The sequence below is a fragment of the Entamoeba dispar genome, genomic scaffold, assembly GCF_000209125.1.
Source record: "Entamoeba dispar SAW760 scf_1105229463703 genomic scaffold, whole genome shotgun sequence".
Classification (NCBI taxonomy): domain Eukaryota; phylum Evosea; order Mastigamoebida; family Endamoebidae; genus Entamoeba; species Entamoeba dispar.
The window spans coordinates 127,623-154,918 of NW_001855825.1; the positions used below are offsets into that span (position 1 = coordinate 127,623).

General features: G+C 24.7%; 12 protein-coding genes across 12 annotated transcripts in view, besides 43 other annotated features; 9 read left to right on the forward strand and 3 right to left on the reverse strand.

The window, feature by feature from the left end:
* The window catches only part of EDI_129220 (uncharacterized protein), a gene marked incomplete at both ends in the record, with an annotated part of 2,106 nt that extends 786 nt beyond the window's left edge, over positions 1-1,320 (reverse strand). Inside the window, one exon of the mRNA XM_001733498.1 lies at positions 1-1,320. This exon is cut by the window's left edge and continues 786 nt beyond it. Coding sequence (XP_001733550.1) covers positions 1-1,320 — 1,320 coding nt within the window.
* Positions 1,321-1,393: 73 nt separating this feature from the next.
* Positions 1,394-1,540: a sequence feature (AT_rich).
* A 149-nt stretch (positions 1,541-1,689) lies between these two features.
* Positions 1,690-1,771: a microsatellite.
* A 4-nt stretch (positions 1,772-1,775) lies between these two features.
* Positions 1,776-1,805: a sequence feature (AT_rich).
* Positions 1,806-2,005: 200 nt separating this feature from the next.
* Positions 2,006-2,035: a sequence feature (AT_rich).
* Positions 2,036-2,052: 17 nt separating this feature from the next.
* Positions 2,053-2,081: a sequence feature (AT_rich).
* Positions 2,082-2,144: 63 nt separating this feature from the next.
* Positions 2,145-2,189: a sequence feature (AT_rich).
* A 13-nt stretch (positions 2,190-2,202) lies between these two features.
* On the reverse strand, positions 2,203-5,469 carry EDI_129230 (uncharacterized protein; the record flags this gene model as incomplete). Its single annotated transcript, XM_001741332.1, has 1 exon — positions 2,203-5,469. The coding sequence occupies one exon, from the start codon at positions 5,467-5,469 to the stop codon at positions 2,203-2,205; it is 3,267 nt and encodes a 1,088-aa protein (XP_001741384.1).
* Positions 2,976-3,032: a sequence feature (AT_rich).
* Positions 3,898-3,932: a sequence feature (AT_rich).
* Positions 4,929-4,961: a sequence feature (AT_rich).
* Positions 5,470-5,506: 37 nt separating the features above from the next.
* Positions 5,507-5,574: a sequence feature (AT_rich).
* A 27-nt stretch (positions 5,575-5,601) lies between these two features.
* Positions 5,602-8,421, reverse strand: EDI_129240 (uncharacterized protein; the record flags this gene model as incomplete). The annotated part of the gene is made up of 3 exons (XM_001741333.1): positions 5,602-5,666; positions 5,712-8,292; positions 8,344-8,421. 3 exons carry the CDS (start codon positions 8,419-8,421, stop codon positions 5,602-5,604), a joined length of 2,724 nt encoding a protein of 907 aa, XP_001741385.1.
* Positions 6,474-6,500: a sequence feature (AT_rich).
* Positions 6,979-7,031: a sequence feature (AT_rich).
* Positions 8,422-8,448: 27 nt separating the features above from the next.
* Positions 8,449-8,506: a sequence feature (AT_rich).
* Positions 8,507-8,533: 27 nt separating this feature from the next.
* EDI_129250 (uncharacterized protein) lies at positions 8,534-10,168 on the forward strand (the record flags this gene model as incomplete). The annotated part of the gene is made up of 1 exon (XM_001741334.1): positions 8,534-10,168. One exon carries the CDS (start codon positions 8,534-8,536, stop codon positions 10,166-10,168), a length of 1,635 nt encoding a protein of 544 aa, XP_001741386.1.
* Positions 9,150-9,191: a sequence feature (AT_rich).
* Positions 9,255-9,296: a sequence feature (AT_rich).
* Positions 10,169-10,556: 388 nt separating the features above from the next.
* Positions 10,557-10,705: a sequence feature (AT_rich).
* Positions 10,706-11,091: 386 nt separating this feature from the next.
* On the forward strand, positions 11,092-13,527 carry EDI_129260 (uncharacterized protein; the record flags this gene model as incomplete). Its single annotated transcript, XM_001741335.1, has 1 exon — positions 11,092-13,527. The coding sequence occupies one exon, from the start codon at positions 11,092-11,094 to the stop codon at positions 13,525-13,527; it is 2,436 nt and encodes an 811-aa protein (XP_001741387.1).
* Positions 13,518-13,619: a sequence feature (AT_rich).
* A 10-nt stretch (positions 13,620-13,629) lies between these two features.
* Positions 13,630-13,653: a microsatellite.
* A 15-nt stretch (positions 13,654-13,668) lies between these two features.
* EDI_129270 (coatomer subunit gamma, putative) lies at positions 13,669-16,215 on the forward strand (the record flags this gene model as incomplete). The annotated part of the gene is made up of 1 exon (XM_001741336.1): positions 13,669-16,215. One exon carries the CDS (start codon positions 13,669-13,671, stop codon positions 16,213-16,215), a length of 2,547 nt encoding a protein of 848 aa, XP_001741388.1.
* Positions 15,126-15,147: a sequence feature (AT_rich).
* Positions 15,388-15,457: a microsatellite.
* Positions 15,671-15,693: a sequence feature (AT_rich).
* Positions 16,216-16,245: 30 nt separating the features above from the next.
* Positions 16,246-16,408: a sequence feature (AT_rich).
* On the forward strand, positions 16,396-18,628 carry EDI_129280 (uncharacterized protein; the record flags this gene model as incomplete). Its single annotated transcript, XM_001741337.1, has 2 exons — positions 16,396-16,476; positions 16,544-18,628. The coding sequence occupies 2 exons, from the start codon at positions 16,396-16,398 to the stop codon at positions 18,626-18,628; spliced, it is 2,166 nt and encodes a 721-aa protein (XP_001741389.1).
* Positions 18,629-18,663: 35 nt separating this feature from the next.
* Positions 18,664-18,734: a sequence feature (AT_rich).
* Positions 18,735-18,788: 54 nt separating this feature from the next.
* Positions 18,789-19,433, forward strand: EDI_129290 (60S ribosomal protein L10A-2, putative; the record flags this gene model as incomplete). Its single annotated transcript, XM_001741338.1, has 1 exon — positions 18,789-19,433. The coding sequence occupies one exon, from the start codon at positions 18,789-18,791 to the stop codon at positions 19,431-19,433; it is 645 nt and encodes a 214-aa protein (XP_001741390.1).
* Positions 19,434-19,505: 72 nt separating this feature from the next.
* Positions 19,506-19,635: a microsatellite.
* Positions 19,636-19,665: 30 nt separating this feature from the next.
* Positions 19,666-19,740: a repeat region.
* A 153-nt stretch (positions 19,741-19,893) lies between these two features.
* Positions 19,894-19,936: a sequence feature (AT_rich).
* Positions 19,937-19,948: 12 nt separating this feature from the next.
* Positions 19,949-19,983: a sequence feature (AT_rich).
* A 253-nt stretch (positions 19,984-20,236) lies between these two features.
* Positions 20,237-20,257: a sequence feature (AT_rich).
* Positions 20,258-20,592: 335 nt separating this feature from the next.
* Positions 20,593-20,639: a sequence feature (AT_rich).
* Positions 20,640-20,907: 268 nt separating this feature from the next.
* Positions 20,908-20,960: a microsatellite.
* Positions 20,912-23,557, forward strand: EDI_129300 (uncharacterized protein; the record flags this gene model as incomplete). Its single annotated transcript, XM_001741339.1, has 1 exon — positions 20,912-23,557. The coding sequence occupies one exon, from the start codon at positions 20,912-20,914 to the stop codon at positions 23,555-23,557; it is 2,646 nt and encodes an 881-aa protein (XP_001741391.1).
* Positions 23,552-23,615: a sequence feature (AT_rich).
* Positions 23,616-23,647: 32 nt separating this feature from the next.
* On the forward strand, positions 23,648-24,247 carry EDI_129310 (splicing factor 3B subunit, putative; the record flags this gene model as incomplete). Its single annotated transcript, XM_001741340.1, has 1 exon — positions 23,648-24,247. One exon carries the CDS (start codon positions 23,648-23,650, stop codon positions 24,245-24,247), a length of 600 nt encoding a protein of 199 aa, XP_001741392.1.
* A 158-nt stretch (positions 24,248-24,405) lies between these two features.
* Positions 24,406-24,475: a sequence feature (AT_rich).
* A 375-nt stretch (positions 24,476-24,850) lies between these two features.
* Positions 24,851-25,025: a microsatellite.
* On the forward strand, positions 24,941-25,731 carry EDI_129320 (uncharacterized protein; the record flags this gene model as incomplete). The annotated part of the gene is made up of 2 exons (XM_001741341.1): positions 24,941-25,266; positions 25,422-25,731. The coding sequence occupies 2 exons, from the start codon at positions 24,941-24,943 to the stop codon at positions 25,729-25,731; spliced, it is 636 nt and encodes a 211-aa protein (XP_001741393.1).
* Positions 25,732-25,746: 15 nt separating this feature from the next.
* Positions 25,747-25,769: a sequence feature (AT_rich).
* A 130-nt stretch (positions 25,770-25,899) lies between these two features.
* Positions 25,900-25,932: a sequence feature (AT_rich).
* Positions 25,933-26,081: 149 nt separating this feature from the next.
* Positions 26,082-26,106: a sequence feature (AT_rich).
* Positions 26,107-26,113: 7 nt separating this feature from the next.
* Positions 26,114-26,291: a microsatellite.
* A 6-nt stretch (positions 26,292-26,297) lies between these two features.
* Positions 26,298-26,335: a sequence feature (AT_rich).
* Positions 26,336-26,389: 54 nt separating this feature from the next.
* Positions 26,390-26,559: a microsatellite.
* A 21-nt stretch (positions 26,560-26,580) lies between these two features.
* Positions 26,581-26,674: a microsatellite.
* A 4-nt stretch (positions 26,675-26,678) lies between these two features.
* Positions 26,679-26,855: a microsatellite.
* The window catches only part of EDI_129330 (uncharacterized protein), a gene marked incomplete at both ends in the record, with an annotated part of 2,643 nt that continues 2,102 nt past the window's right edge, over positions 26,756-27,296 (forward strand). The window contains one exon of the mRNA XM_001741342.1: positions 26,756-26,858. Within this exon, the coding sequence (XP_001741394.1) occupies positions 26,756-26,858 (103 nt within the window). The remainder of the gene's footprint in view (positions 26,859-27,296) is intronic.
* Positions 26,875-27,066: a microsatellite.
* Positions 27,103-27,271: a microsatellite.

Below are 27,296 nucleotides of genomic sequence, written 5' to 3' on the forward strand. Positions count from 1 at the left end.
ATATGAGGCTTGAGTCTTTACATGTTTTACATCACCATAATAAACGGTATCTGGGTGAGAGTACCAATCACCTTTATATTCATTTGTTACAGGGTCATATCTTGGTTTACAAGTAGTTGTGTCATTCATATATTCATAGTACTCAGCTTCATAAACTTGTTTAGATGGTTCACTAATTCGGAAACTACTAATAATAGTAGAACTTATAGTTGGTGAAAGAATTTTTGCAAGATCCATTCCCAAATCAACATACCCTCCTCCATTTTTTACTAAAATTACACTGATTGGGAACTCATTCTCATCAAACAAATGAATACATTTTGCAAGTGTTTTTGTAGAGTTTTCACGATCTTCATCACTAAAAGAAAATGATTTCAAAACAAAAATGTTCATCTTTTGTTCATGATCTACTTTACATGAGTACATCCCATCTTCTGATTGAAGATCATAAGGTGTTCTTTCTTCTCTTTTAATATGTCTTTCTTCAATATCTTCAAGTGTAAGAGGACTATAATCATTTCCATTTAATTTTCTATTAACAATTGATTGTGCTTTTTTAGTTAATGAATAGAAAGGAATGTACAACATTTGATATGATACATCACATTTTTCTCCATTACTCCACTCAATAGATAATACAGTACTTAATTCTTCTTGTGATAATGCCATTGAATTTAATGAACTAAACGTAATACTATTGAGGGCTCTAACAAAGTTACCATGTGGAGATTTCATTCTTCCATGTTCCTCGCCAAAGGCTCTAATATATTCGAGAACACTCTTTCCATTAATTTTACTTACAGGAATATCTTGATTATTCTTAACAACATCAGGAATAGTAACATTATAACTAGTAGATTTTAATACAAATTTGACACTCTTATCATTTAAAATAACAATGTCAAATGGAAGAATGAAATAAAATGAATCAACTAAGAAATTATTACCGTCATAATCTGATTGTGCAGTTAATGAAAAGTGAAGGTCATGTGCATTATATACTACTGATGTTAAACTTCTAAAGAAATTATATCCTTCTGTTGAATTAACATCAATAGAAGCTAATTCTTGATCAAGGTCAAGTGATTTATGATATTGACTATCAAAAGATGGTTGTGGTGGGTTTTTAAGAATGTCCTTATAGACATAACCTTCTAATTCTTTCTTTATTTCTTCTACAACTTTTGTATTAAATAATGGATTTGTTTTCGCTGAGTTAATACATTCAAATGCATCCTCAACAGAATAAACCATATTCTTTTTCATTTGAGAGCATTTTAAAGCATATGAAAGAATGAAACAAAGGAATATAAGAAGCATTATAAGTAAATTTGAGAGTTCTATTGAAAAAGAATATTCTTTTCAGCAGGGTTTAACATTAAAAACACTTTGGTATTATTCATTTATTATGAAATAATCTTTTTCTTATAAATAATATTAATTTATTATTATACATTTCTTTATATCTCTTATTATAATATTTTTTTCTATTAATTAATATATTATTTTTTAACTAATAAAGAATATACTTTATAAATAAGAAAAGGAAAGGTTGTAAAATCTAATCCATAAGCATTTAAATATTAACAACCTTATTAGCACGTAGACCGCTTATATAACAGACACTTTACGTAAGTAGTTATACCATAAGCTAGGTGTTTTTTTTTTGGTTCATTGCAAGGAATTTTTTATAAATACAAATAATTCATGTAAAAAATAATAATAATCAAAAATAAAATTTATAATAAGAATATGACAAGAATGAAAATAATGGCTATTAATTTTCATAAATTAATATAAAAAAAGAGTTAACTCATTAATTTGCAATGTCATTACAACCTTGATAAAGAAGATTTTATCAAGTCAAAAAATTAACAAACATGTACTTAAATGGTTTAAATAATTAGAAAAGTTTTAGAAACAAAGAGATTAAAATTAACAACCAAAGTTTTAAACATTTTATGTTTATAAACAGGAGTTATTTTTAATAATTGAATGTCATACCTTTTATTAATTTATTAATGTTAAAATAATTGAAACAGAGCAATGAACTTAAAATTTTAATAAATAAGTTTATTTAACTATGAGCACAAAATTAAATAAAAGTAAATGAATTAAACACAATAAATCAATTTTTTCATTCGAATAAAATTTATTTATTAAATAACAAAAAATTTTAGAAAAATAAACAAAAGATAAATGTTATTTAGACCTGTTGATAATTTCTGGTTGAAGTTGTGAATGAATTGAACAATAAGTGTTAGAGAATTTCTCTAAACAACGTTGGTGAATATATTTGTTACAATTAGAACATTTAAATGCTTCTTCAGTATTTTTAATTGTGCTACTACAAACAGAGCATTTAGAGTCGCAATTTATTGAAAGAAAACAATGACCTAAAGGTGTTTTTTCAATATATTCGTTCTCAAGATAAGAAAAAGAAGATATTAATCGTTGGTCTGTAGGAATATTTTCTATAGGATAAGTCATATCTATTATTGCAATATCTCCATTGTCATCTTTTTCCATCCAAATATTCCACAATAATTTTCCATTATAATTTCTTTGAACTATATAAGCAGTTTTTGAAGTAATTAAGTACTTTGTTGAAAAAGAAGTAACTAATGTATTATTTTCATTATTAAAAACTAATATTTGACTTGAAATAAATGAAATAATTATATATTTTGGAATTTTCATAATTGATGTAACACTTCCATAAGTTAAAGGATATTCATATTTTTGTAATAATATTCCAGTATCTAAATCTAATACACAAACCATTCCATTATAATCACCAGTCCATAAAGTTTGATTTTCTTCACAAATAGTAAGACAAACAATTGAATTATAATGGAATGTAGAAAATGTTTTTAATAATTTTCCTGTTAAATAAGAAATAACATAAATTTCATTTTTACCTTGAAATGAAGCATAAATATTACCATGAGATAATGCGATTAATGTGATAGGTGTTATTAAAGAATTATTATCTATTTTTATTGTTATTTCATTAATTTTATCTAATTTAAGAGGGTCATAAACTTCTATAATACCATTTTGTTCTCCAATAAATAATGTTTCATTTGAAATAGTAATAAAACTACATCTTTTAGTTTCTAAACTTTTGACAATTTGTTTAGTTTCAATATCTATCATATGAATAACAGAAGTTGTTCCAAGATAAATATAATTTTTATATGTTCCTATATGTTTAATATCAGGAAGTGATATGTTAATTTTACTAATATTTGATTGTAATGTATTTGTATTAATTTGTATAACATTTCCAATTTTATCTATTGACCACATTTCATTAATTTGTGGTATAAATAATAAAGAACCAACACCTTCCATAGTTATTTGTTTTTTAATAATACCAGTCAATGAACCAATTTGAATTGGACTATCAATTTTTTTTGAAAGAAACAAGTCATAATTTTTAATTAAACATTCAAATGAATCATTTTCTACAGATGCAAAATCAACATTATCTTTTTGTGGTAAAAAACATTGACATATAGCTGTAGACAAATTAGATTCACTCATTCTATTTAATCTTTGATTAATAGCAATAACATTCATCAAAAATAAATATCTCCCAAGAGTATTTCTATGTTCAATATTTAAAGAATCAATAAATAATATAATTTGTTTTCTCATTTCTTCACGGTCTTTCTTTCTAGATATTTCAATAAATAATTTATATGATTCTCCATTAATAAATCTTGGATTCATTTCCATTAATATACTTTTTAATAATCCACAAATTGTTCCTGTAGGATATTCTTTTAATTTTATTTTACTTCTAAAATCATTGTCATTTAATTTTTTCATTAATTCTTCTAATTGGTATTGGTCTGGTGGTTTTCTAAATAACCCATCTTCAGTTAATCCTTTATTAATAATTTCATTAATACATTTATTTAATACATCTGGAACAATATCAATACATGAATTTAATTGTTGTAATTGAAATAATTCTTCAACTGAAGATCCTATATATTTATTTTTCTTTATAACTAACTTTCTGTTTGTTAATTTAGTTGCAATACAATTACTAAATTCAAAATTACATAAAGTAGTTGTATCAAGTAATGAAAGTGTTTCTTTTAATAAAGAACTCCATTCAATAACTTCACTGTCATGTTGAATAGCAAAATAAAATTCTTTACGATAATTTGAATCTTTTGTTATAATATGAAGATCTGCTGCAAATGCATTATCTTGTGGTAGAAGAATTTCTATGTCAGCATTTACTAATCTTTTAGAATTAATAAAGTCACAAGGAATTAAAATATTTCCTGTGTAAGCAAATAACACAAACAATCCAATAATTGTATAAAATAAATAACATTTTTGATACCTACAAATACTATCATTTGTTTGTAATTTTAGAAAGGCTATTCCAGCATGAAGAATAGAATCTTCAGTTAATTGTTCAAATAAAGGATTCCAAATTTCTACTGAAGGATTGTATTGACAAGCAGCTTTAAATATATTAAGAATATCATGGTGAATTAAAAATGATTCTAAATAATCAATACTACGTAATAGTTGTGAGCTAAATATTATTGAAGTTTTTAAATTAGATTTAGCCCATAATAAATCACTTAAACTTATAGAACCATTTGTAATACTTTGAGATGAATTAGTTCCTTTAAATTGAATCAAAATTTCTTGTACTTCAACTTTTCTTTGAATATCTTGACGGTCAGATTCAAATAAAGGGATATAAACATTTATGATTGATATAATTTTAATAAACACATCTTCTAATGAATTATTTTCATTCTCTTCATATATTTTTTTGCAAATCAATGAATTTTTATTCATTTTTTTAATTAATGATTCAATACTTAATACTTCTTGAATAAATTTTACTAATTTGTCTACTCCATTTGTATTTAAATAAACAACAATAGGGCAAAATAAATTATTTATATTATTTTGTATTAATTGATAACAACAATTAATAATTTCATGTAATCCTGTGATATTATCTAAAACATTTTTAAATTCTGTTTGGTTATAATAAGAATCAACGCTCAACCCTTGAACTGAAATTTTATTAATACTCCTAAGTGTTTCTTCACTCGCTGTCTTTAATGTGTTTTCATCTTTTTGAAGTGTTGCATAAAGAGCAATAATTTGGTTAGCTAATTTAATAAATAATTCCATTTCAGATAATAATTTTTCTGTTGTTTGTTGAATGTATTTCCTTACAATAGGTACTGTTGTTTCAATTTGAGGTACAGAAACGATTCCTTTTTCGTTAAGTATTTGTAATAGTGATTGCCTTGGAGAATATTCTGATGATGATAATGTGTTAATTTGAGAGGTGTCTAGTGTTAATCTACGTGTAGGAAAAGATGATGACTCTTTAATTGAAGAAGAATTCCGTGATGATCCATGAGAATGATGACTACTAGACCGGAGCGGAGGAGAACAACTTTCTGCGTGTTCCATTTAGTTATTTTGAGTTAGTTTTTAGTAGTGAAACCTGAAAATTTCAAAAAAAGTTTTATAATCTAAAAATAAAAATAGTTTTAATAATAATTCTTTTATTAATAAGAAATAGTATGAAAAAAAAGAAAATGTTTATCGCTTTTTACAATCTTTTGATAAGGAAGATAAACAACTGCCATGAATAGTTATTTGACAATCTAAAACGTTAGTAATAGAATTCTTGAGATTAAAAAAAAACAAACAGCGACAAATGAGATCTCGAGGAGTTAATGGCTTATGACATATCAAACAATTTGCTTGAACATGAAAAGTGTTAGGTATTAATGAATGGTTCAGTGTTGACATACTTTCTGGGATATCAACAAAGAAAGGTGTTAATTTAATTGACGTACATGGAGATGGTGAATTTAAATGATATTGAAGAATAGAATTAGTTGTTCCAACAAGTAGTGTTTGATCTTCATAAACCAGTAATGATGTTGCCATTGAAAGAGGAGTAAAAATAGATAATATCTGGTAATTAAATTTATCAATAACAAGAATAGTATTATTTGATGTTAGGGCATAAACATGTTGTATTCCAACAACAATATCTTTAATTGTTCCTTCAAAAGAAACAATAATTTCAAGTTCATTTCCATTAGTTTCGTTAAGAACAGAAATACTACCATCATTAAATCCAATAAAAATAAGTTCGTCTTTAGCAACAATAAATGTTATTTCTTTATTCATATATTCGACAATCTTTTCTTTTAACAAAGATCCTTTTGTATCATAGAAACAAATTTGTTTGTTATTAATAATAACAATAAACCCAGACTTTGTTTTTGTTGTTTTAACAGTATCTACTCCACATATATTTACAGTGGAGATAATATTAAGTGAAGCAATATCAATAAATTCTATTTTTGTTTTAAATACAATTAATAAAACTCCTTTAAAACCGGTGATAGTAATACTGTCTTTTACTTCTATTGTTTTTATCTCCATTTCATTAATTCTTGTTAAATTATTTTTATTTAATATTAAAACATAATCACCACTACAACACGAAGTAAAATAGTCATGAGGTAAAGTAATAGTACTTAATTTATCTCCACTTTTCATAAACATACTTCTTTGAAGTAAAATAATAACTTTTTGTGTATGAAGAAGATATAACTTTCTAATTGGTTCTTTCATAAGACTTATTTTAATTAATGTCATTGGAGTATTATTTAGTGAATAATAAGAGATAAGATCACCAATACAATCAAAAATAAATTTTATTCTTTGAGAATCAAAACATTTCTTTTTAAAAGATGAATCACAAACTATTTGTAAGATTTTCATTCCATCTTCATCAGTAAAATTTTCATCATTTCCATTATTAATAAAACATGTTATTAAAAACAAAAAAGATAATAATACACTTCTTGATACTTCATCTTTAGACTCAAAAAAATCATTAAGACCTGTTAATTCAAATTCATTTTGAGTAAAGTCTATTCTATTAAAGAGTTCAATATCATTTTTATTTAATAATTTAGGTTTAATATTTTTAAAATAATTAATAAAAAATTCAGTAATTTCATCTATTGGTACTGTAGCTAAATCAATATTAGGATTATTTTGAACTATTTTTTTTAATGTCCCTTTTGTTTTTAATTTGAAATAATTCTTTACTGAATTACATCCCCTAAAAATTAATTCTTTTGTTACTCCAAATATTGTTGTTGGTAAACAATCACTTAATTGTATATTAACTGGTATTTCATTATTATTTGTATTTGTTTTAACACATCTTAACATATCGTCATGCCATAATAGTGTTGTTAATAAGTTATTAGAACAAACACAATACGATTTATTTGTGGCTTTATTTTGAAACGATAATATACACCATCCACTTACCCATAACTCTCCATCTTCTCCTGTTATATTTCCAATAATCAAATTATCAATAGATATCCATATTGATTCAATAATACAATCATGTAATGGTATTATATACATTTGTAATCCTGTAGGATAAAGAATTAATACTGCTTTGTTCATTAACTTTTCATTAAATTTATCTATTTGTTTTAATAATAAATTTCCATGTCGTATAATAATTCCTTTACTTTCATTTAAACCTGTATGAATTGTTCCTAAACTATTAGATACACAATATAATTCTTTAGAATATTTTCTCATTTCTTGTAATTGAATATCACCTTTAGCAATAGTATTAAATACCCATTGATCAAGCATTAAACTATTTTCTAACTTACTTCTTTTATGAGACGTTCTTAAATCAACTCTTTCACAAGTTAAAATACTTCCCATAACAGTCATAAATTGTTCAATGTCTTTATCCAATAATTCTATCAATAATGAAAATTCTTTTAATATAATGCTTGCGTGTTTAATTGATTCTGGAAGTACTCTTGCTGGAAGGTCAGAAAAAGATTCTACACATAAAGCAGAAAGAACAATAGGGTATGTATGAAAACATAACTTTCCATCAATAAGAAAAGAACAGATTAAAGGTAACGGAGTAGGTTTTGAAAGTGCTACTAATACCATTGACATTTGTTTTAATAATATTTCACGTAAATTTAAAGGAAGTACTTCTGCGTATTTTGAAATGAATTGAGGAGAATTTGTAACTGAATCTAGTACTTGAAATAGTTGTTTTGATTCTGTTACAATTGTATTAAATGAAGTTGATATAATTTCATTTAATCCAATTGAAATAAATTTATTACTAATACTTCCACTCTCTTTACTAACGCTTTGTGTAGGTGAGTAAAGTGAAGTAGCAGAACGAGAACTCCAAGAGTAACGAGAACGAGTTTGCTAAAAAGTGAGTTGAATATTGATTTTTTTTTAGATGAAACTAAATCAAACTGAAGTTTTTTTTCTTAATGAAAGTCTATTAAGAGAAGGTGAAATAGTAAGAATAATAGGATTATTTCGTTTGAACATAATGGAATTATTAGTAAAAGAAAGATCATTTTATTCATTTAATGTAAAATTTCAAATGAATAAAAACTAAAAAAATTATAAAAATCTGAAAAGTATTTCCTGTTCATAACTTATGAATTCAAAACAACTTCCTCTTCTTTGTTATTATAAAATTATTCAATACGCACCCGACTCCATACGCTTTGTTTCTAAAAGAATTTTTTATTGTTTTATTTATCAATCACCAAAATGTGATTTAGAAATCTTAAATTATTCTCAACAACAACAACTCCCTCTTGAATTAAGAAAACTTGTTGTTGATGGTATTTTTATTAGTAAAATCGCTAAGCAATTAGAAAAATGTCAATGGCTTCAATGCTTAAAAATAGTACGATGTGATGCAAGCAATGAAATTATACCTTCAGTTAATATACATCAAGTAACTTATTTAACAGTAGAAGGTCTAAACATTAAAAGAATAAAATGTTTGATAGAATCAATAAATAAAGGTATTCTTATATTAGATAAATTAGATAATGAAATTTTAGTTAATCCTAAAGTTAAAATATATCTTTCTCAAAGAAAAACATTAGGAAAAAGATGTTCACTAACTGTTGACAGAATCTATCACAATGAAGACTTGGTTCTTTCTTCCAACAATTGGAATTTAAAGAAAGCAAATAATATCGATCAACTTATTCATAACTACCTCCCTTTTAATATGCAATTAAAATACTCAAAAGAATGTCTTAAAATAAAAGATTATGATTTGTTATTTAATTTAATAATAAGAGATAGTTGGCAATTCTTATTTTCTCATTCTCCAATTGATTTAAAACAACTTCATATCATTCAATATAAAATAATAAATGATTCTATACTTAAATTAAATAATACAACTCATTTAACATTGGATGTTCTTCAAGAAAATTCTGAACGTTTTATTGTGAAACACCCAAAACTTTTAATTGATGACACTTCATTAGTTCACTTATCTTTAATTCATCCAGAAATACCTCCTATCCAAACATTCACTAATTTAATTTCTCTTAACCTTGAAGATTGCGTTGGTTCTCTTCAATGTCCTAAAAGCATTCGTTCTATAAAACTGTCTCACTCTTCTTTTGATCTTGTTGTATTCTCTATTTATTTAAAACACTTAGAAATGAACAATGTTTTTGCTTCTACAATGAACTTTGAACAAAGACTTGGAAATCCACAACTTGAATCTATTCTTTCTATTGACACTGATTGTTCTTCTTTATTCCAGTTTCCTAAACGACTAATTTGTTTGACAAAAATGGTTATGACAAATTCTTCTTTTAATTCATATCTTCCTCCTTCATTAAAATATATTGAATCAGATAATATTATTAAATTTGATCTTGTTAAAGACTTATCTCAACTAACATGCATATTAAACAATGGAAATAATGTTTTTATTCCTCACATTAGTTCTTTTATTGGAAATGGAGAATTTACTGAGACATTATCAATAAGTTCTGAATTTATTCAACTTCAAGGAGAATTTGAAAATATTATTCTTGAACCTTCAGTTCAATCTGTTAAAATAAAGAAAAGTATCATTGGTTCTCTTAGATTCAATACTACATTAAAGACTCTCTCAATGAACAAGGTTTTTGATAAAGAAGACAACTATTTTGATTTATCAACAACTAACTTTTATTCGTTAACTCAATTGTGTTCGTTACAATTAATTAAAATCAAATTTGATGAAAGTAAATTACCTAAAACTAACTATTTGTAATTTAATTCTTTAATATCTCATATTAATTAAAACTCATTTGTTTTAAGTAGTAGTTTAGGTCTTATAATTTTAGCACTATCATTTGTGTTATATTTGTTTATAAAATAGGGTTAAAAGAGGTGTCAAATAAAAACTTCTCAAAAACAGAGTTATTTAAATAAAAATAAACCAATGAACAATCCTTTGAAATATTCAAACAATCCTTAAGATTTATTTAAATAACTCTTATTGGTAGAATTATAGAGAACATCAAATTTATGACTCTCTTAATACATAAAATAAAAAGGTTATGTTACTGTTTTAAATGGAAATCTTTGAATGACTACCAGGGTAATACAACAAGAAACAAAACAAGTACTAATATTATATTTTGTCTATTTCTTGAAAGTTAATTTTAAAATTAAATTATACTAAATAAACATATAAGATAGTAACATTATAATAAAATAATTCTCATATACAAAATAATATAACTCATCATTATTAAACATATTTAACATTAATCATATCAATATTAATAATAAATGTTAATAATATGAGAAATAAATTATGTTAGAAAGTAAAATAACCATATTAGAATCAAAACTACATTAAATCATTTGAAAGAAACATGTTGATTATATATAATTTACTTTTGAAGTTCTTTGTTCTTGACTTTGATTCATAAAATGTACATTATAAAATCAATGATTATGGTTTGTAATTATTTTATCAAATAAAGTAAGGTATTAAAAAGAAATAAGTAATAGTTATTTGAATCAAAGAATAAAAGAAAAACATTTATATGACTCTCAAATATTGAATAGATAAAGACATATATAACACAAATATTTATTTTTTGTTATTTTTAAAGGAAATAGAAATGTTTTACACAATAAATGAACTTGAAATGGAACTTTGATAAAAACACTTAACAAAATAAAATGGATTTAGAATCATTTGAAGTTGTACCTAATGTAAATCAATTTGTGTTAGAAACGTTATCAGATAAAGAGCTTGGACTTATTAAGAAAGTCAATGAATTAATTCATGGAACACCAACAGATATTAATAGAGGATATCAATTTTTACATGACGGAATAGCCCGTCCAACATTTGTACAATTATTACTTAAAGTAAATCCAGCAATGTACCTCTACCCACTCCAAACTAAACCTATTGGTGATTGTACTTCTGTCATCAATTTAGTATTAAGCTTTATCTACCAAATGCTTCAAACTGTACCCATTGAATACAGTGATTTGTTAATGAATCCAAAAGCTAATTTAGCAATGTCATTTAGAATGTTGTTAAGTGATCATACACTAATTGGAACACACCAACTTGCATTAGAAGTATTAAATCAATTACCTGTTAATGACTCATTGATAGAACTTATTGAGCCATTATGTCAACTAACTACAACACAACACATCTCTCTTAGTGTACAATTATTAAAAAGGATTCTAACAACAAAAGAAACTTCAAATTGTTTTATTCAATTTAAATGTATGAAATACATTAACTTAGCATTATTTACCTCTAACTCTAACGAGAAAATGACACTTATTGAAATACTTGTTTCCTTGTTTAAAGGTTGTGATGATTCTTCTAGAATTGCAATTGCCAAAGAAGTTATTGATAGTGACATACTAAAACATGGATATTCCATTTTCACATGTGGGTCATTAGAAATGAAGACAGAATTCATTAAATTCATTATTCATGTATCATATGCTGAAGAATCACAAGAAGATATAATTAAAAGTGGAATTCTTCCTTTAGTGATATCATTGTTAAGTGAACAAGATACAAAAACAATCATTTCAATTATGTTATTGATACAATCAATGACTGAAAATCATAATCATATTGAGGAGTTCATAGGAGTAGGAATAGTGTCATATATCAGAAAAATTCTTCAGAGATATCCAGAATCATTAGAACAAAAAGTAGTTATTATAATAATGGATGTATTATTAAATATTAGTACAAATGAAAGGATATTAGATGAACTCATACTATTTAAAGTAGATGAAATTATTGAAGATGTTTTGAAGAACCAAGTTGTTGATCGTGTGAGAGAACCTAGTATTACAATTATAACAAGAATTAAAGCATATCATAATCGGATTAGTTTAATTAATGATCCAAATTCTCAAGAACAATATGAAGCACATGAATTTTTAGGACGAGTAATTAATATTTATAAATACAAATTACAACACATTGATGAAACAAGTCAAGAAGGTAAATTAATTAATAATCGAATTGTTATTTTAAAAACTAAACAAAATTTCTTTGTTCAACAATACAATAAAGAATTTGATATTAGTAGTTTACAAATTGACAATGTTGAAACATTAAATTTGGATATATATTTAAATGTATCAGAATCATTAGAACATTGTAATGAAATATTACCTAAACCAAAGATGGAGATTATTCAAATTAGTGGAATTGAAATGCAAGATTTAGAAGAATTCTACTTTCATCAATTAAACACTATTATTAAGAAAAATACAGAAATACATATCTTTAAATCAGAACAAAAATATCTTAATATTATTGATCAATTTGTTAGTGGATTAATTGATCCATTAAGTGAAATATGCAGTACAACAGAAAAACAAACATATTTTAATGTTATTGAGAAAATTCAAACAATAATTGCTCAAATTCAAGATAATATTCCTGTTGGTTCAAAATTTGATATCTTTTTAGAAAAATACTTGGATGGATTATCAAATAATGCTCTATATAAAACATATGCAATCTTTATTAATGCACAAGATAGAAATACATTTGAATATCCATTAAAAATAGCTGAATTAGTTGATGCATATGAAAAAGAAGGAATGAAAGTATTTGATGTTATGGCTATTATATATCAACACATCACAATGCTTCATGATTATTTTGATATACTTATATTTACTCATAAATATTCACCATATATTCAACTTATAGAAAAATGCAAAGAAAAAATGAAAATAGGACAAGAAGCAATGAAAACTATCACTGAAAAAATTAATCTAAATTACCTTTCAATTTCATTAAAGAAAATAAATAATCAATATAATGATGATATTAAAAAATTTGAGAAAGTATTGTTGAGGTATCATGGATTATATTGGGTTACAATGATTTTAGTTGATAATAATCTTATATTCCTTACAAAAATGGATAAAGGTTATAAAATAAATCAAGTATTTGATATGAATAAAATGGAATTAATTGGAGTAATGCAAAGTGAAAGAAATAATAAAGCAATATTTACAGTTGATGGAGAATCAACAGATATAATTTTTTTCTTATCTCAACAATTATTTGATTGGAAAAAAGTTTTTAGAGAAATTATTAAAGGAACTATATATTAAATATATAACAAAAATAAGAAATTTTTTGGTATTTAATTTTTTTGTTAATCAAATAGTTTAAATTAGTAGAATAAAAACTATTTTATTAAAAAGAAAGAACTTAAAAAAAAAAAAAAAAAAAAGAAATTAATATAAGATTATATGGAAGAAAAAAGTAAACGTGGAGATATTGATGATTATTCTGTTATGGAAAATGATCTTTATATTGAAAAAGTAATTTTATTTCAACAAAAAGAATGTTGTTCTGCAACACATATTAATGTACCAAAATGTAAAAAATTTCTTACACGAATTGTTGCTGCAATGAATAAAGGAGATATATTTAATGATGAAGAATCTACAGAAATTTTCTTTGCATTAACTAAATTATTTATGTCAAAAGATTTAACAATGAGAAGATTATTATATGTTGTTCTTAATGATATGATTCCTATGACATCAAATTCATTTATAATTGTTAATAGTGTATCAAAAGATCTTAGTGATAAAATAGATTCATTTAGATGTAGTTCATTACGTTGTTTAAGTAGATTAATGACTCCACAAATAACTCCAAGTATTGAAAGATTTTTTAAACAAACATTAGTTGATAGTAATTTATCAGTACAAATAGCTTCATTAATTTGTTGTCTTAAATTACCTATTGATATTGTTCAAAAATATTTACCAGAAATAAATTCATGTGTAGATAGTCCTAATGCATTAGTACAATATCATGCTACTAGGTTATTTTTCTATATTAAACAAAATGATCAACATTCATTATTAAGATTTATTACTACTAAAGCTACATCAATTACATCTTGTTTTGCCCAAATGGAATTAATAAGAATAGCATTAAAATTATATCAACAAAATATAACAAAAGATGAAAGTATGATAAATTTTATTGTTAATATTACATCAGGTGCAACTGATATGATTATTGTTGAATCACTTCGTGCATTAATTAAAGTAAATCATACTAAAGGACTTATTAAACTTATACCAAAACTTCAAAAATTATTACAATCATCTTCAACATGTACAAAATTTGCAGGTATTAGAATTGTTAATGAATTAGCTGTAAAATCACCAGAAGTAATTATTAATTTGAGAAGTGATATTGAATCATTAATAAAAGAAAAAAATCGTGCTATTGTTACTTTAGCTACTTCAGCTGCTTTAAGAATTGCTACAGAAAAGAATATAGAAAAATTATTAAAGAAAATTGGTAAATTTATTCAAGGACTTCCAGATACATTTAGAATACAAGTATTAGATACTATTGAACAAACAGCTACAAAATATACAAATAAACATTCATTTTTATTAAATTTCCTTGGAGGATTATTAAATATTAAAGGAATTAAATTTGTTAATGCAGTTATATCTGTAATGTATAATATTTATTGTATATCAAATGAATTAAAAGAACAAATGTTACTAATTTTAGGAGATTTTATTGAAGATTGTCAATATGAACAAATTATTCAACGAGTTATTAATATTATAGGAGAAATTGGTCCAGAATGTGATAATCGTATTAAATTAATGAAAACTATTTATAATAGAATTATATTAGAAGGTCCTAGTGTACGTGCTACAGCTGTTTCAGCATTATATAAATTTATTAAAAATGAAGAAGATGTGAATAATGTAATAGATTTAATGAAAAAATGTATTACTGATGAAAATGATGAAGTAAAAAGTCGTGCATTATTTTATCTTAATATTATAAATTCAGAAATTACTATAACATTAGAGAAATGTATTATTGATGAATTTCCATTTGATAATATTGAAATAGCATTAAATCAATATCTTGAAAATGGAAATTTTGAAACAGAATTTTCATTTAATTCAATTAGTAAAGTTACTCAAGAACAAATTCAAAATCAAGAAGAAGAACAAAAGAATCAACAAATTGAAAATGAAAATCAAAAGAAAATGGAAGAAATTTTTGGTAATTTAGGTAAACCAATTAAAAGTTATCCTGAAATATTAATTAGTGGAATTGATACTGAATATCAAGTTTCTGTAACAAAAATATTATATGAAAAATATATTGGTTTAAAATATATGATCAAAAATACACTTAATGAATATCAATTAGAAAATGTTGAAATTAATATTATTGGACAACTTAAACATTATAAAATGGTTAAAAATATTAAAATTAATATTCTTCCACCACAATGTGAAGATATGGCTGTTATTATACTTGAAAAAGATAAAAATGAACCAGAAAATATTCCATTACAAATGAATTATACAATGAGAGAAATTAATACTATTACTGGAGAATTAACTGAAAGTATACAAGAAGATGAATATCCATTAGATTCAATTCAAATTAAAATGTCTGATTTTATTCAAGAATATTATGTTAAAAATTGGAATGAAGAATGGAATAAAATTCCAATCCAAAATGAAAAGAAAACAGTTATTAAATTCCAAAATGTTTCTACAATTAAAGAAGCTATTGAAAAATTAAAATTCCATTTTGAATTAGGAGTTATTGATAAAAGTGATATTGTTTCTGATGATGCTAGGAAACATATTTTATATTTGGCTGGAATAGTAAAAGGTGAAATAGTCATGATTCGGGTAAGATTGATGATTGATAAAACTAATCAAATTCCTATTGAAGTATGTATTCGTTCTCCATCATTGGAATTATCACAAAGTCTTTATGAAACTTTATAATGATAAAAAGATCAATTTAATTGACTTTGGTTTAAAAGATTTTTAATAATATTTTTAGATTCCATTAAATTAAAATACTCAAAATTAATAAAGAGAAATGATTTTTTTTTTTTATTTATAATTTTTATTATCTAAAATAAATTAAAAGAATCTTTAAAAAGAAATAAATCCTTTATTAAAATGAATAAAATTACTACTCAAATTATGGAAAATTTAGCTGTTAAAGCTGATAATAAATTTTGTTTTGATTGTGGTAAAGGAGTTTGTTATTACTATTTTATATACATATTCTCTTTTATTAAATAATATTCATATTTATCTCTTTTAGGGTGCAACTTTTGTTGTTTCAAATTTCAATATTTTCGTTTGTCCAACTTGTTCAGGAATTCATATGGAATTTGGTCATAGAGTCAAATCTGTCTCATTAGCTATTTTTTCAATGGCTGAAGTTGATGCTATTAAAAAATCTGGTAATAGTGAAGCAAAGAAAAAATGGCTTATTAATCGAAATCCTTCTTTACCACTCCCTAAACCAAATGATATTGAAAATATCAGAATCTTTATTAAAGCTTGTTTCATCGAAAAACAATGGACAACAGAAAATATACAAAACACACATCAACAAACAACTCCTACCTCTCCACATTTTCAACCCCCTTCTCCAAAACAAAGTAAATCACCTCTCTCTCCACCTAAATCAACTATTAAAACTAGATTAAGTATTAATTCACATCAAACAAATTTTTTTAATTTATTGGATTCTAATGTACAACCACATTCTACAGTATCAGAAACTGTCCCTACTTTTGACTTTGTTCAAACTTCTTCTACTTCTTCTACTCAACCAATTTCACAATCCCCTTCTATTCAACCACAACCTATTATAAAGAATAAATATGATATTTTAGCACAAATTCAACTAGAACAACAACAACAACCATCTTCAATAACTACTAACTCTGTTTTTGATTTTGTTGATTCAAAACAAGTTTCTCCTCAGTCTTGTATTCAACTCACTAATCCTCCTCCTCCTCCTCAAAAACCATCTCAACAATTCCAAACAACATTTGATTTCAATCAATCTTCTTCTCAACCAGTTGTGTCTCAATCAACAAACAAACATGAACAAGTATTTGACTTTGGTCAAACAACATTTGATTTTACTACAAACAATCATCCAAAGGTTACTCCAACAAATACATCGCCATTCACTTTTGACAAAAACTCATCTTTCAATGAAGCATCAACCCAATCACAACAACTACCAATTAAGGTTATCCCTCCAAAAGTCAGTCCTCAACATAACTCTATTAATAATGACTCTTCTAAAGAAATCACCCAGAACCCTTTAAGCAAACCTCAAACACCAGAAACATTTGACTTTAACTCAAGTATTCCTAAACCACAACCTGCTTCTGTCATTAGATCAAGAACAAACACATTTAATTTTGACCAACCAAAACAACCTTCTACAAATAGTCAAACATTTGACTTTGGAGAGAATTCTTTAGAAGAAACGAAAGGCATACAAGAAACAACCCCAAAAACTAATGTTTTAACAAACGAACAACCAAATGAAACAAATCAAGCACAAAAAGAAGATAATAAAAAACAAGAAAAAGAATCTAGTGTAGAAGTTAAGAAACCATTAAATTACAACAACTTGTATGACATTCTTGGTGGGATTAATGAAGAACCAAAACAAGAGGCTAAAACAGAAATGGGTGGAGTTAGTCATCAAGAAGAAACACCAGAAAACAAACAAAACAAAAACATTAAAAGACAAAGTTCTGAATTAATGGAAATTGATAGCACATTTAATTTTGATAATAAAAAGGAAGAAGAGTATGTCGATAATCCATTTGGTGAAGTTAGTGATGATGAATTAAAAGAAGTCGATATTCCTACGATGAAGTTTGAATCAAACAATAAACCAGCAACAAATAATCTATTCTCATTTGATTTAGATGAACCAAAAAAAGAAAATCAAAACCTTTTTAATTTCGAAGAGTCTGCAGAAGGACCAACCAAAGAAGTTGATGACTCATTTGTTACAAATGAAAATGAACCATCTGTAGATAATCCATTTGAGTCGAACAATACACAACCAAATAAAGTGCCAAATCTCCCAGAAGTTGATAATCCTTTTAAATGTATTGAAGAAAAACAAAACAGTCAAAGCCCAGTTGTAGTAGATAATCCTTTTGATTTTACTGATTCATCTAACCAACTTAACCAACAAGACCAAATAGTGGATAACCCTTTTAACTTCTCAGGCAGTGAAAATGCAAAAGAAGAAAAAGAAGTCGACAACCCATTTGGGAACTTCGAAGAGTCTAAAAGCGAAACATTACCAGAAATTGATAATCCTTTTGAATCTTCATCAAACGCAAATACTTTGTTCCAATTCTAATTTTTCAATTTTTAAGTGTTAAAGTTTGAATAAACTAATTATTTATAATAAAATATTTTATATTTATAATATTATTTATTTATAATAAATTTATAATAAAATAAAACTATAATGAGAATTAGGTTTAATAAGGGAAACTGATGAATCTGAAATAGTCAAGATGTCCAAAGTCTCAAGCGCTGTTTTACGTCAAGGTGTTGCTACTATTCTTAAAGAAAAGAAAGACAGAAAATTTGTTGAAACTGTAGAACTTCAAATTGCCCTTAAGAATTACGATCCAGATAAAGATAAACGTTTCGCTGGTTCAGTCAAATTACCAAATATCACTAAAGCTAACTTTAAGGTCTGTGTTCTTGGAGATGCCCAAGCCTGTGAAGCTGCTCAAAAAGAAAATATCCCATTCATGGATGTTGATGCTCTTAAGGCATTAAATAAAGACAAAAAGTTAGTCAAGAAATTAGCCAGAAAATACAATGCATTCCTTGCATCAGATTCTGTTTTGAGACAATTACAAAAGATTCTTGGTCCAGGACTTAACAAGGCTGGTAAATTCCCAACCCTTCTTGGAAAGAATGAAGATCTTAAAGTTAAAATTAATGAACTTCAATGCCAAGTTAAATTCCAATTAAAGAAAGTCTTGTGCATGGGTGTTGCTGTTGGAAATGTTAAATTAACTGAAGACCAATTAGTTGCTAACATTGAAAGATCAATCTCATTCTTAGTTTCACTTCTTAAGAAAGGATGGCAAAACATTAAATGTCTTTACATTAAGAGTTCTATGGGTGCACCAATTAAGATCTATTAAGCAATACTGACAAAGGAACGCACCAATACAATTGTATTGGAAGCTTTAATTTTGGATTCTTTATTAAAAGTATTTATTTTATATTATTTTTGTTATTATAAAATAATATTTTTATTTTATATAATTTTTTCTTTATGTAAAAAGATATTTTTTATTTGTTTTATTAATCTCTTTCCTTTTTTGTTTCTATTTTTTGTTTTATCGTTCTAATATAAAACTCTGTGATAGAATAGAAGAAATTGAAGTAATTACTTCTCGATATGAAGAAAATCTGATTGTGGATATATCTATTAATTAATCTTCTTTTCATTACAACATAAATGGAGTTGTTCGTGTATTATCTAAAAAATTAAATGCAAATAATTGAGGGTGTTAATAAATATAATGATTAAATAATTGTACGTTGTTTTTAAATTATTTTATAGAAATCCTCAAAAATGGAATGAACTTCATGAAATAGATTTTTTATTTAAATTATTTGTTTAGTTATTCAAATAAATTAACCGTTATGAGTCAAATTTATAAAGTTATTATAATATATTAATTAAAACAGTTTTTTGATTTGAAGAAAAGGAAAATATTATAATCCCGTTATAAACTTAAAATTGAAATACGAAGAAAGAAAAATAAAGTTTAAGATAAGGCTTCCATCTTTATACGATTCTATAGATTAATTTTATAGACGCTATGATTAAGTTTTTAAAGTACTATTGAAAGTTATTGTATTGCCTTCATCTGTTATGTAGTTACTAAGTGTTATTATCACCTAGCTAATAAGAGTATTTAATTAGAATTAGTGTAAGAATTAAAATTTTAAAATATATCAATGCATCAAGAAAAAAGTTATTAATTAATCAAAGACAAAATATATTTATTTAAGAAATTACTAACACACTAAATTTTATTAACATAATAAAATATTGTTTATTGTGCTTGGTCAATTTCTTATTTGAATAACTTTATGGGAAAATAAAATTAAAAACTCATTTATAATTTTTTCATTTTGCTTCATATTATAACTTCATCGCTTAAACAAGTGGTTCTATCAAATAGAACCCTTTTTATGGTTGGCATTAAATTAAAATAGTACAGATTCTATATAAAAAGGTATTTCTATTTATTAAAATTATTTCATTTTTTGTACTACTTACTATTAGAGATAAAAAAAAATATAAAAAATTTAGTTTTTTTAACTATTTAAATTAACTTGTATTATTCTATATTGTCAAATTATGAAAGTAGTTTGATATATTGTTGTTGCATGAAAAAGTGAATAAGGCTTGTAATAAGAGAAGTGTCAAATCCTTTATTTCCTAATTATCGTTAATAGACAATTCACTATTACACTGGTTTAACTAGATCGTATATTTTATATAATTTCAGTAACTATTCCAATGGTCTTTTCCGCGTCGCTGGGTTTGTTCTGTTACTCAATCACTCTCTTTTCAATTGCTTTTAAAAAGATTGGATGATAAAAAATGAGGAATTATACTAAAAATAAAAATGAGAAAAAGAAGAAAAACAAAATACTAAAAACCTTATTTGAAGTTATGACAGATAAGAAGCCACTCCTCAATATCCCTAGTCAACGTGGGATGATAAGAATTCCACCCCCATCACAAAGAGGTACAAGTCAAAAAATTCACCGTTCCTCAGTAGAAAGTAAGGTTATATCTTCTCAGACAAACCCAACTTTTAAAACTCCAACAAAGGGTGACGATTTCAATATAGATGCTACTTTGGCACTATTTGATAATGACAAACAACAAACTAAGATTCCTACTCCGATAACTATTAATCAAAGAAAGTCTACGGAGAAGAACCCTATTTTGACACACACACCTTCAAGCCATAAGATCATTTCTATTCCAAAGGCTTCTCAAGTTCAGCTAAACCAAAGACATAATACTCAAACTTTACAAAAACAACTTTCTCATACAACCATCGTTATACCACCTAAATCACCTCCAGTTATGACACCAATAAAAGCAATACCAAATAAGGGTTTGAATCACACAACTCAGTTTTCTTCACAAAAAACAATTGTTATTAAGCCACAATCGTCTCAAAAAATTAATCAACCACAACAACAAGCTGAATGTAAACAGAAATGTGTAGAAGAAGAAAATTTTTCATTATCTCATCAAACTACTCCAACATTAGTTCCATCTGTTTCAGCAAGTTCATCTGTTATAATTCATCAAAGAAGTTCAAGTTCAACGTTACCAACCAAATCAAATTTACATGAACGAGGAGGGAGAGTTGGAATGACAAATGTTATATTCACTGGAGAAGGAGATAATGAAATTCATTTAAATTTCTCTTCTAATAGATTTATGGATGTTAAAGAACAATTTAAAGAAAATCATATTAATTTTGAACTTCTTGGAAAAGAAAAGAAAGAAATGAAAATTTCATTTAAAGACTATCAAAACGCATTGGATATTTGTCGTAAAAGACCATTACTAACATGTGAACCAATTACAAAGTGTGTAAGAGATCTTCTTGTTTTAGATGGAAAAGAAGATCAAGGAGATCTTAATAGATATGAAAGTATTCCAATTAAATTGAGAAATACAATGTTTGAATATCAGAGAATTGGAGTACAATTCGGGTTAAGAAAGAAAGGAAGACTTTTGATTGGAGATGAAATGGGACTAGGAAAAACCCTGCAAGCATTGGCACTTGTTTCAGCATATCCAGAAAATGAACACATACTAATTATTACTCCTAATAGTCTTGTGTATCAATGGTGTGATCAAATCCAACGATGGCTTGATGTTGATCCAAATGATATTGCTATATATAAACCGAAAGACATAGAAGTACCGAATACTAGATTTGTAGTTATCTCATATAACTCTATGGCAAATACTCAAGGAAATATGTTTTCTCACTCATTTCCAATGGTAATTTGTGACGAATGTCATTTTATTAAAACAGATTCAAGTAAACGAAGTAAAGAAACATTAGATGTTTGTAAGAAAGCAAAACAAGTTATCTTCTTATCAGGAACACCTGCATTATCTCGGCCAATGGAATTATATAATATTTTAAGTGTATTAATAAAAGATATTGGAACAAAAGAATCATTTGGTAAACGGTATTGTGAAGAAACAGGAACTAGGTATAAAAATTATCTTTCTATGAAAAATGAGAAAGAATTAAAATATTTGCTAACTACAGTTATGATTAGAAGACTAAAAAATGATGTTTTAAAGGAACTTCCACCAAAAATAAGAGAAAAAGTGTACCTTGGAGAATTAGATAAAAATGAGTATAGAGAATGTCTTGAAAAGATGAAAAAAGATTTAGATAATGCTCGAGGACTAAAACAAAAAAGACAACAAGTATTTGAATTACATAGATCAACAGGGTTAGCAAAGATACCACTGATACAAGCATATCTTGATGATGTATTAGATTCTGGAATAAAAAAAGTTGTAGTATTTGCACATCACAGAGATGTTCTTGACGGAATTGTATATAACTTACAAAGAAAAAAAGTACAATTTATTAGAATTGATGGAGAAACAAAGTCAGAAAACAAGAAAGAATTTGTTGATATTTTTAGAGATGATGACAATTGTCGTGTTGCTGTACTGAGTATATTAGCAGCAAATTGTGGATTAGAATTTCAAAAAGCTGCATTATGTATATTTGCAGAGATGACATTTGTTCCTGGTGAAATGTTACAAGCTGAAGATAGATTACACAGAATTGGACAACAAGCTGATTCTGTTAAGATAGAATATTTAATCGCTAATAAGAGTTATGATGAACAGATATGGAATACTATTGAAAAGAAATTAGATGTTGTTGGTAAAGTGTTAGATGGAAAATCAAGAGAACTTGATCATTGTATAAAAGATGCAGATATTGGAGAAGAAGAAATGGGAGAATTTGTTAAAGGGATGATGGAAGTTATTAAAAGTTATGATGAAAGAAAGAAACTAAGAGAAGAAGAAGAGGATAGAATAGAAAAAAGGAAGTTAGGGAAAGAAGAGTTAGTTCAAAATAAGGAATTACAAAATGAAATCGATTTGTTGGATGATATCGGTGATGATAAGACTTGTAGTAAATCATTAAGTAAATTCAGTAAATTTCAATTTGAAAAGAAATAAAAAAAAACAATTATTGTAACTAAATAATTTAGAATTTAATTACTTATAGTTTTTTATTGAAAAGGAGGAATAATCTTAAAAGAAATAAAAATGGGTTCTTATGGAGGAATGCCTAATATCAAAAATTTTGAAGCTATAGTGTATTGTAGTGATCTCGACGAAAAAGTTGACGAACAGTTGTTATATGAATTAATGATTCAAGCAGGTCCTGTTGTTAATGTTTCTATTCCAAGAGATCGAATTTCAAACCAACATAAAGGAATTGGTTATGTTGAATTTCAACATGACTATGACGCAGATTATGCTGTAAAAGTATTTGGAGATAATATTAAGTTATATGGTAAACAAGTAAAATTTAGTAGAAACGTTCAACTAAAGAAATCTGTAGACATTGGTGCAAATTTGTTTGTCAGTGGTATTGATGATAGTGTAAGTGAAACCACATTGAGTGATGCATTTAGAAACTTTGGTAATATTATTTCTTCAGTTAAAATTGAAAAAAATGAAAAAACAGGAAAAAATTTTGCATTTATAAGTTATGATAATTTTGATGCTTCTGACAAAGCTATTGCAAATATGAATGGGCAAATGATGGGCGGTAAACAAATCAGTGTTGAGTATGCGTTTAAAAATAAAAAAGGAGAAAGGTATGGAGATGCTTCTGAAAGATTATTAGCTCGTGGAAAGTAGTTGTTTTAGTTGATTGATTTGTTTGTGATATCATTTATTATTTAATTTACTCATGAGGTGTTTTATTTTAAAATGTTTCTTTGTGGCTTTACTTGTTTAGGTTTGATTATTATTTATTGTAGTAAGAAATTAAATTCTTTACTTTAACATTTTTACAGATTAATAAAATGATAAAAGATTTAAATATTAAATATAAGTTTTGAATTTTATAGTTAAAAATTTTATTTTGTATCCCAAAAATTTGTTAAATTTTGTTGTTATAATAAGAAGATAACAGTTAGTAGTTTAAAGGTAAAAGTTATTTAAAATTAAAGAGGTTAATGTTCAGCAAATCAGTAACTAACAAAAAAAAGAGTCTTGAAATTACCAGTTTGGAAATTAGTTTTATTATAGTTAGATATAAGTACAATGTTAAGGATATGAGTTATAATATTTAATGAAGTTATAATAGTCTTATAAAGAGGAGATTGGTTTCTATAAGTTTTTATTGATAAAAACAATACATATTTTATTAAGACATAATATGAGATGATAGGTAAAGGTGTGAGAGTTCATAATATCATTAATTTAAAGTGATTTAATGAGTTAGATAAAAATGATAATAAAAAAAAGAAAACAAAAGAGAAAGTGAAAAGAAAAGTGAAAGAGAATAATAAGATTTAAAAAGGAGAGAACTTGAGACATGGTAGAGAAATGGATGAAGAAAATAAGACACTAGAAAGTGAAGGAATAAGGGAAGAATCTAAAGAGGGAGAAGAAGAAAAAATAATGATAAAGATTAAGAGTATTAACAAACAAATAATGAAAATGAAAGAACGGATGGAAATATTAAATAGAAGAGAAAAAGAGTTAAAAGAAGAATTAGGGAATGTTACTAGTGAAATTGATGCAGTGAAAGAAGAAAAACGAGAGATTGGAATGATAGAAGAGAACAAAAAGAAACAAATGAAAGAAATAGTTAAAATGAACTCCAATAAAACACCGTTATTTTCAATAAAATCATGGACAAATTGTGAAAAGTTTGAAATGATTTATGACAGTGATACAATGGGATTAACCAACGTACATTTCAATCAACTGTATATGGAAGAAAGAATATATTAGGAATGGTTATTACAAAAAATAATGATATTTTTGGATCATTTCATACTGTTCCAATTAAAATAATAAGTAGTGATATGAATTGGACTAATGACAATGATTTTTTTGTATATTCAATAATGAAAGATGGATATCAAAATTATGGATGTTATCAAAAGAAAGAAGGTGTTTATTGTAAATTAAGATCAATTCGTATGGTGTTTGATGATGAAACATTTTATCGTGTTAATAATGCATTCTATTTAAGACCATATTTATATGAGAAAAAAGGAAAAACATGGGATGATTTCAATAAAGACTATGATGATATTGATAAAAATATGTCTTTTACAACAACACTTGGCTTTACACCAATTCGTGTTCTTGTTTATCAATGTTTTTAACACACTAATTGACTCTTATTATTTAATTAAATTTATATCATCTTTTCAAAGTATTTCATTTTTTAATAAAACACATAACAAAATAGATTAATACAATACAATGTATTTAATTTCACATATACTACCCAACTATATAAATAAACAATGAATAACTTGAAACCATTTTAGAAAAAATTAAATTATATAATATTGTAAAATATTCAATACAAAAGAAATATAATAGTAGAAATATGATATTAATCACAAATTTAATATTGTAATAACTTATATCTTATCTAGAATTTAACAAGACTCATTTCTTACCAAGAGCACAAGATAATTGTTATTAAAACTTAATGGACAAGAATGACTTATTTAATAATATTAAATTATAATGGCAACGAAAAAAAGCAAATAAGAGAAAAATGAAGAGAAAGAATGATATAAAAGAAAAAAAGTGAAATTATGAAGTAGAAGAAGATGAAAAGAATAAAAGTAGAATGTTGAGATTATAAAAAGAAAGAAGATAAAAAGAATAATTTAAAAAGAAATAATAAAAGATGAAAAGAATAAGGAAATAATGGGTGTATTTTATTATAAAAATTAGAAATATGAAATAAAAAAAGCGTTTAATTTATTGATGCAAAATATTTAACATTATTTTATTGATATAAATCATTTTATTCTTTTTTATTTTTATAATTTTTATTTATATATATTATTTATTCTTTTTCTTTTTAGTATATTGATTATTTTAATTTATTATTTATTATTCTTTTATTTGTTCATTTTTATTATATTTATGAAATATTTCATTATTATAAAATAATTTTATTATTTAATTATTTAAATGATTTATATTAAAATGAATTTATTTTATATTTTATTGTTTTCTTTTATCTTTATTTTATATTTTAATAATTTCTTTAATATTATCATTTTATATTATTATTATCTTTATTCTTTCATATTTTTATTATTTATCATTATTATTGTATTTTCATTTCTTATTTTATTTTATTTTAATTTATTATTATTATTATTTATGTTTATTTATATTTCTTATTATTCTTATTTATTCTTATTATTTATTTATTTCTTATTTTTCTATTTTATTTATTTTCATTTGATTCTTATTTTCATTTCTTGTTTTGATTATTTTGATTTAATTTTAATTTTTATTATTATTATATTTTTGATTATTAATATTTATTTATCATTTATTTATTATTTGTTTTTATTATTATCATTTGATTTGATTTATATTTATTATTTATTTATTTTATTATCTTTCTTTTCTTTATTCTTTATTATTTATATTATATTCTTATTTCTTATTATTTATTTTTGATTTTAAATGATTGTTTCAATATTCATCATTTTATTTATATCTATTATATTAATATTATATCATTAAATTCTATCATTAAATATTGAATAATCAATGTGATATAACAAAATAATTTAATTAATATATCATTATAAAATGAAATAATTAATAAATGATTTCATAATAAATATTAAATTCATAAAATATTGAATAATATAATATAAAATGATAAATAAAAATAAAAATGATAATAATA